This window comes from Buceros rhinoceros, unplaced genomic scaffold (genome assembly GCF_000710305.1).
Source record: "Buceros rhinoceros silvestris isolate BGI_N320 unplaced genomic scaffold, ASM71030v1 scaffold16191, whole genome shotgun sequence".
NCBI classification, from domain to species: domain Eukaryota; kingdom Metazoa; phylum Chordata; class Aves; order Bucerotiformes; family Bucerotidae; genus Buceros; species Buceros rhinoceros.
In genome coordinates, this window is record NW_010394991.1 from 31,570 (window position 1) to 38,953 (window position 7,384).

Consider the following 7,384-nt stretch of genomic DNA (forward strand, 5'->3'; position numbering starts at 1 on the left):
CGGTTCAGCCCTAAGCCTGAGTACTCGGTCATTGTGGAGGTCCGGTCAGATGATGACAAAGATGACGATGCCCGTTCCCAGAAATCGGCAGTGACCGATGAGTCAGAGATGTACGACATGATGACAAGGGGGAACCTGGGGCTGCTGGAACAAGCCATCGCGCTGAAAGCTGAGCAGGTGAAAATTGTGCGGGAGCCCAGCCGGCTGCCAGGAGAGCATGTAAAGCACTTCCAGGTAGACGAGAAACAGGGCAAACCGCTGGACAGCATCCGAAAGAGCTACTACGGCAAAGGTATGAGGATGAGACTTCATGTGTCTCCTTCTTTCCCATCTCCAGTGAAAGAGCTGGACTGCTCTGCTCAGCATGCCATGAAAACTGGGCTCCTGGGGGGTTTCAGAGCCCACAGAGGGAATGTGGCCACAAAACCTCAGCACCCACAGGGATGGGGGCATCCTAGAGGTCAACAACGAATGCACAAAATCCCCGACATCTCAGCAGGGGAATTGCCTGGCTAAACTGCCTGTCGGCCTTGAAAATCTCAGCCTGAGCCACAGGGCTGGTTTAAAATCCAAGTGGGTTTTAAAGTAGGGGTGGGAGTCCAGCCACAGCCGCATGAGGGACTTGGCAAAGGCTGCAGAGTCCCCCAGGCGCTGAGCCAGGCTGCCTGCTTGGTCGCTGTGAGCAGCTCCTAGACAGGTTAGTTAATCAAATCACTTTGCTGATTTCGATTTTTGAAACTTCCAGTATTACATTCCGCTTTCAGGAAGAAGCTGAAAAACCTAAAGGTTTTTCCCTGTTTGCATGGAAGAGTGGTGGGAAGCATCCTTGGCAACTTTTTTCTCCACTTCTTCCCCTCCAAATCCACTAACCGGCTGCCAACCACCCTTTCCCCACAACCCCTAGATCCTTCGCGACCTGAAAAGCGAGAAATCAAATGTCCGACTCCTGGCTGCGATGGGACCGGCCACGTCACGGGACTCTACCCTCACCACCGCAGCCTCTCCGGTTGTCCGCACAAAGACAGGATCCCTCCTGAGAGTGAGTGTATGGTGGGATAACAAGGGTTGCTTAAATTAGCCTGAGTCCTTATTTCCTAGGGGGAATTTCACACCTGATGGGTAGAGCTGTCTCCAAGCCAACAGGGATTCCAAATAGTCCCAAATGACATGAATTTTATGACTGAGTCCCTAGAACGAGCCTGATGTTAATTCTTGGGGTATAACAGAGTTTCTGGCATGGGATGGTGCTTTTCCAAGGTGTTCCAGGGTGCTTCTGTCCACCCAAGGGTTGTAGCTCTTCACGGGAAGCCCTATGGAGATTACGCCAAAGTCCTCCTGCCCTTCTTGAAGATTATTAGCACCATCCTGTGGAGAACGAGGTCCCTTCTCTGAAAATCAAAGAGGTACTTTAAGAATGGCTGCCCACCTCCAGAGATGTGTGAAGCAGCTCCCGTCTTTACATCGAATGTCACGTGTTTTTCCCTCTCTGGGATGTGCTGTTGGGAAGGAGGGGAACTGCTGGTTCTTGCCTCCAAATGTGATGAAGATGTTGCCATACGGCAAAGGAGAGGCGTCGTGCAGGGTACCTGAGTCTCCTCCTACACTCTCCTCACTGTAAAATCCACACGATTCATCTATTCCACAGAAAATATTTATCATCATCACAACAGATTTTTATATATATATATGCATAGAGAGATTTTATTTCTACCTCTCTACCAGCATCCGAAATAGCTTTCGCTGTTCGTAGACATAAAAATCAATGTTGTATGTTTACGGTAATGGCATCATAGACCAAAGAAAAAGGGGAGGGGGGGAAGGGAGGGGCCTTCCTTATCAGTAATTTCAAAGGTTGCAGACCTGCAGGAAACAAGAAAGTACAGCTGTCTTCACACAAGCTTGAATGCAAGAAAAAATATTAATAAATAACTGTCACAAGCTGGGTGCTTTAGAAGAGCTTGAAAATCAAATTATTTTCTTTATTTTTAAGGTCAGCGCTGCAGGAAGCAATAATCCTGAAGATTAAAATAATAATAATAATAAAAAATATCAAACAAAGACTAGTCCTAAGGATAAAAGCAGAGATACAAATTCAATCACTTAAAACTACCTGAAATTGGGAGACCTGGCTCCAAAACGGTGGCGGGCGGGAGGGGCTGGGTGGGGGAAACCGAATTGCAATCAGCAAAAGAGGAGAAAGCCCAGGCTGTGTGCAGAGATGCTGTTCTGGGGCTGACCTGAGCACTGCTGCCTTGTAAATCTTTTCTTTACTACGCAGCTGAATTCTAATTACAGCATTTCACATTCCCTGATTTCTAGGAAACCAACGTACAAGACTTGATTTTTGTCTTTTTTTTTCCTTTTCTCTGATTTTTATCAAGTTGTTTTTGTTTCCCTTCCCCTCTCCCCTTCCCCTTCGCGCTCCGAAGTCTTGGCGATGCACGAGAACGTGTTGAAATGCCCCACGCCAGGCTGCACAGGACAGGGTCACGTCAACAGCAACCGCAACACGCACAGGAGGTACCAGCTTTGACTTCTCCTCCCTAACGGCCAGGGCAACCAGCCCCAAAGGCATCGGCTTTGCTCCCGCACTGAGAGATGGTGCAACCAAGATGGGCAAAGCCAGGGATGACCCTCAGGCGAAGAATAGTGTCGGAAAGCGAGACAGGGCAGTGATTTGTGGCCAGGCAATCGAGCAGAGCGATGCTTCCAGGCTCTTCCAGGGACTAGGGGCGGTTGCACTAGGGAAGCAGAGGGAGTGCAGCGAGGCTGACTGCAGGGTGATGTTTGGTGGTGTGGCATTGAGCAGGATTTCTAGGAATTTCCACTGTATTTAAGCTGAAATGATTGATGAGCTGGGAATCGAGGTGCTCCTGCTGTAGTACCTCAGCCCAGGTGTGGTCAGGAGGGCCAAGGTTACACTTTGGGACCTGTAATTACACCCCATGCTCTGGCTTCAGTAAAACTCGAGCGCTTTTGCAAATGGGAAGGCTGCGAGCAGAGGGGATGGTGCACTTCAAAGCTGGAAAGCTCCAAAAAGCCAGACTAGCTTGTGCTACGGGGATGCTCTCAGGCATTTATGATGTACCACTTACTGCACTTGAGCTCAACTGGCAGAGAGTGATGGCTCTGTGAATGTCGATGCATTTGCAGGCACGAGGTGAGTTTGTGTCGTTACTTATTCAGCCGTGGAGGAGGCTGGTGGGTGCTTCGTCGTAGCTGCTGCTGCTGGAGGAATATTAGGGAAAACTGCTTGGTTAATTGAGAAGCTCGGTTTGATGCAGGCAGCAAGTGCTCGCAGTGAGATCAAGGTGATCCACTGGTGTCAGTGGGTTATGGAGCAGTTTGGGCTGAGTCCAGTGGGGTCAGAGCCCTGAATTTCACATGGGGCTGGGCTGGGGTTCCCTCAGTACTGCCTGATCTGGCGATGAAGGTGCCCATGCTGGCTTGGGGTGAGCTGGGAGCATTCAGGCTCTGCTTGTGAGGGGTTTTTACCATTGCTGAGCAATCATTGTAAGAGCTGAACTGTCCCAGAGAGGCAGAGCCAGGCTTATGGGTCGGGTGTGTGTGAGCAAAAGCCATTACAGTCCCCAACGTCCCCCGGGCACCAGCACGCTGGCAGCCGTGCACATCAGAAGTGCAAATGTTTCCCCGCAAGTGCCCCTCAGAAGGCTCCCTTCAAATGGCCTCTGCAAAAGATCCACATAAATACAAATCAAAAATGTCATTTCACTGCTAAAACCACTCCAAGAAAACAGCCTGTCCCCTCTGCCCCTGCTGTGCTCAGCCCAGGGGAGCTGCCGCCTCCATCCAGCTCTGGGCTCTAGGCATGCTCTGGAGCTTGTCCTGGAGAGATCTGGCACTTCATGTTTAGCTGCTTTGCTCTTTGCCAAGACTAAAAGTAATAACTATAACCCCCGCCCCCCAAATGCAAACACTTTTCTCATGGGCTCAGAGCAGCTCTGCGTCCCTGAAATGAAGATTTTCATGCTCATCCCTCATGCTTGGTTTCCCTCTTTTTTTTTTCTCCTTCTTTTAAAAAACCTCCCACAGTTTATCTGGGTGCCCCATTGCTGCTGCTGAAAAATTAGCCAAATCGCATGAAAAGCAACAAACCCAGTCTGGTGATCCTTCGAAGACCAGCTCTAATTCTGACCGGATACTCAGGTAAATGGGATGGCGAAGCCCAGTGCCGTGTAACCGCGCTGCCCCGGCCCTCCCCGCCACGCCATGCTCACAAGAGCAGCCGTCACGGCTCCCTCCGGCTGTGTCTTGCTACTGCTGAGTCCCGTTATTATGATCATAGGTCTCGCCAAGGTGGGGAGATAGTTAATTGATGATCCCAGGGAGGGCATTGAGGACAATGAATTGCTTCTGTAGCATCAATTAATGCTGAGGCTACAGGCCAAAGGGTTGTACCAGTGCAGCAGAAGGCATTTGTGCCGCTCACTCTGCAATGCAAACTGCCGGAGAATGATGGCTATTATATTAGCATTATAAGTAGGGTGGGCTCAGGGAGGGGTAGGAGGAGATTTAGGCTACGTATAAATCACTCGATGGCAGTTTCACATAAGTCCACCTGCTTTTCTTTCTTAGCCCGCACGGTTCAGAGGAGAGAAACCTGCCACTCGTTTCCAATCCAGTCGCATTTATTTTGTTATTTCACCCGTCTCTATCTTCCCGGGAGAAAGGGCTGTCTCACATTAAGGATGTCCCTGATAGATGCTGGCTTCCGCAGCTGATGTGATTCATGAGGCCACAGATGGATTGGAATATGGTTAGTTATTCTGCAACCAGAGCAGGATAAAAACCGCACCACGAGCCCTGAGCAGCACCTCCCACAAAGGCGTCGAGGTCTGATTCATTTGTTTATTTGCTCCCCAGGACTGCTGAGCACCCTGGTGCGCCGGCGCTCGGTGCTTTGGAGAAGGCCATTTAGGGCAATTACTTATTTATTTGCGGGGCCCGCGCCGGGCGCAGAGCGCTCTGAGCGCATCACAAGAATGGTCCATGCTTCAAGGAGCTCCCGCTCCGAGGACTCGCTGGTGGAAAGAGGTCACAGGAAGGAGAATAACAATAGGCCATTTATATACAATTTATATGCAAGACAAATTGATTCATGATAGGCAGCCTGGCAGAAGCAGGTCTTGGAGAGGGACCCTGCAGGCAGGGCCCTGGTGCCTCTGCGATGAACCTGTGGTGGGGAGCGGAGATGGACAGGGCTCCTCACACCTTTATGTGCCATCCTGTGTCACGAGTCCCATAAGTGAGTGATGCCCAAGTTTCTAGTGCGGTTGGAAAATGTTGCCATACCAGAATATTTGGAGATCGACATCTTGGTGTTTTGCTTAAAAAGAGGAAAAAAAAAAAAGGAAAAAAAGGGGAAAGAATAAAAAAGGAATCTAAGAGACTCAAACTCAAAAGGGCTGTCACTGCCTCCTTTTCCCCAGTGACCCCTTGGCGACAAGGTGCAACTACAGGTCCCCATCACGCCCAGTCCCCTCCCAACTGCCATCTCGATGAGGAAAAGACAAATCACTGTGCTCGTTGTTTCATCCTCAGGCCTATGTGCTTTGTGAAGCAACTGGAGATCCCTCAGTATGGAAGCTACCGGCCCAACATGGTCCCAGCAACCCCCCGGGCCAACCTGGCCAAGGAGCTGGAGAAGTACTCCAAGGTCACCTTCGATTATGCAAGTTTTGATGCTCAGGTTTTTGGCAAACGCATGCTTGCCCCAAAGATTCAGACTAGCGAAACCTCACCTAAAGCCTTTAAATGTAAGTTGGGAGCAGGGGTGGGCTGGCTTCTGCATTTTCTGCCTTCTTCAGTGTGTCTTAAGACTCTTGGGATCGTGGCTTTGGGGTGATGGGAGAGTCTTGGGGTCTATCACTGCCTGCTGCTGCAAAGCAAGGGAAGCAGTGGGGGTGGGGAGGCTGAGACGGGTCCCAAGGTGTGCTCCCTTGATGGAGAGAGGAGCCCATGGCTGCCAGTAAAGCTTTGCTTGGGGCAGAGTTGCTTCAGCTTTGGGAAGAACCATCGAGTGGTGGGAACATGAATCTGGGCGATGTCTCTAGGTGGGATAAGTTACACGGTTGTCCTCAGTCGGTCCCTGTTGCTTTGCAGTTCATGTCTATTGATCTGTCTTTCCTCATCTAGCTAAATGGGTGACAGTTTTCTTCTCTTCCATCTTATATATGACCCACTCCACCCATTTGTCTTCTCTGCTGTGCTCTGCTCTCCAGCTCTGCTACCTATCAATCACCCCCTCCTATCACCCAGCTCTTTCCTATTGTAGCCACCCACCTCAGGAGCTGGGCTGGCAGGAGCAGGAGGGAGGCTGCACGGGGAGCCCCAACGTGATGTTAAATCCTCCCCGTCCTTTTGATACCAAACGTGCACCTGAAGACATCTTTCTGAGGGGAAAAAAAAAAAAAAAAGATTTAGGAGCCCAGTTTGCAGAAGTCAGCAGCCTCAAGAGGGCTTTTGGTCTGGCTAATCCCACTCCCACAATCCTGGTTAATCCTGATGCAGCTGCTCTCTAAAAAGTGCTTGTACTTGAAAGCATCCCGGTTGTGGCACTACAATGGAAGTGCCCTTTATTACAGTACTAAATCTGCGACGGATCAGACAATGCAATTGGATGGAGGCCAGAGAGCACAACTGCCACTGTCATCCCGGGTTAGGGCTGATGGAAAAGTAATTTGTTTCCCAGCATAAGCGATTCTCTCGCTGAATAGATTGTGTTATTTGCAATATTAGCAAAGAATTTTCAGGGTAATTGTACTGACAAAAATAATTCCAGCAGACCCACTAGGATAATCCTTTCTATTTTTTCTCGTCACTTATTTTACTAATTTGCTGATTGCGAGTCTATTAGTGGTAGAAACACTTATGAAATGGAAAAGCATCGCTGAGCCCACGGTGTGAAATTGAAATTGGCATCTCACGATCCGGGATATCGTCAGGTTGGGCTGGCGAACACCCACAAAGACACGGATTAAACTGGACTCGCAAACAAGCAGCCGTACACAAGAATAACCATTTGGGCAAAGCTCCAACGAGTTAATCAAAGCGACAAGATGAATATCATTGCCAATCATAGCGGGGAAATCTGTTCCTTTCACTGAGAACTTATTTTAAAGAGATCTTCATCCAGAGGGATTTATCTTCCCCTGCATGTCTGTGTGCATAACGCCCATTAACGTCGATATGCATTACAGACGATCGCAAGGCGGAGGAAAGGAGTCCTGGGAAGATTAGCATTTTATAGCGTCCTATGGTACGAGTTCGTAATGGGAATAATGAAATGGCTTTGCTCGGTAGCCGCATCCACCGAGGTTGTCTTGCTGCTTCTCCATCCGAGGGTCAAAGCTTACGAGTCTGA

General features: G+C 49.6%; 1 protein-coding gene across 1 annotated transcript in view; it reads left to right on the forward strand.

Annotated features, from left to right (window-relative positions):
• Positions 1 to 7,384, forward strand: part of MYT1 (myelin transcription factor 1) — a gene marked incomplete at its 5' end in the record, with an annotated part of 34,743 nt that overhangs the window by 15,995 nt on the left and 11,364 nt on the right. The window contains 5 exons of the mRNA XM_010145410.1: positions 1 to 292; positions 905 to 1,039; positions 2,430 to 2,520; positions 4,054 to 4,167; positions 5,563 to 5,777. The exon at positions 1 to 292 is cut by the window's left edge and continues 1 nt beyond it. Of these exons, the coding sequence (XP_010143712.1) occupies positions 1 to 292; positions 905 to 1,039; positions 2,430 to 2,520; positions 4,054 to 4,167; positions 5,563 to 5,777 (847 nt within the window). The remainder of the gene's footprint in view (positions 293 to 904; positions 1,040 to 2,429; positions 2,521 to 4,053; positions 4,168 to 5,562; positions 5,778 to 7,384) is intronic.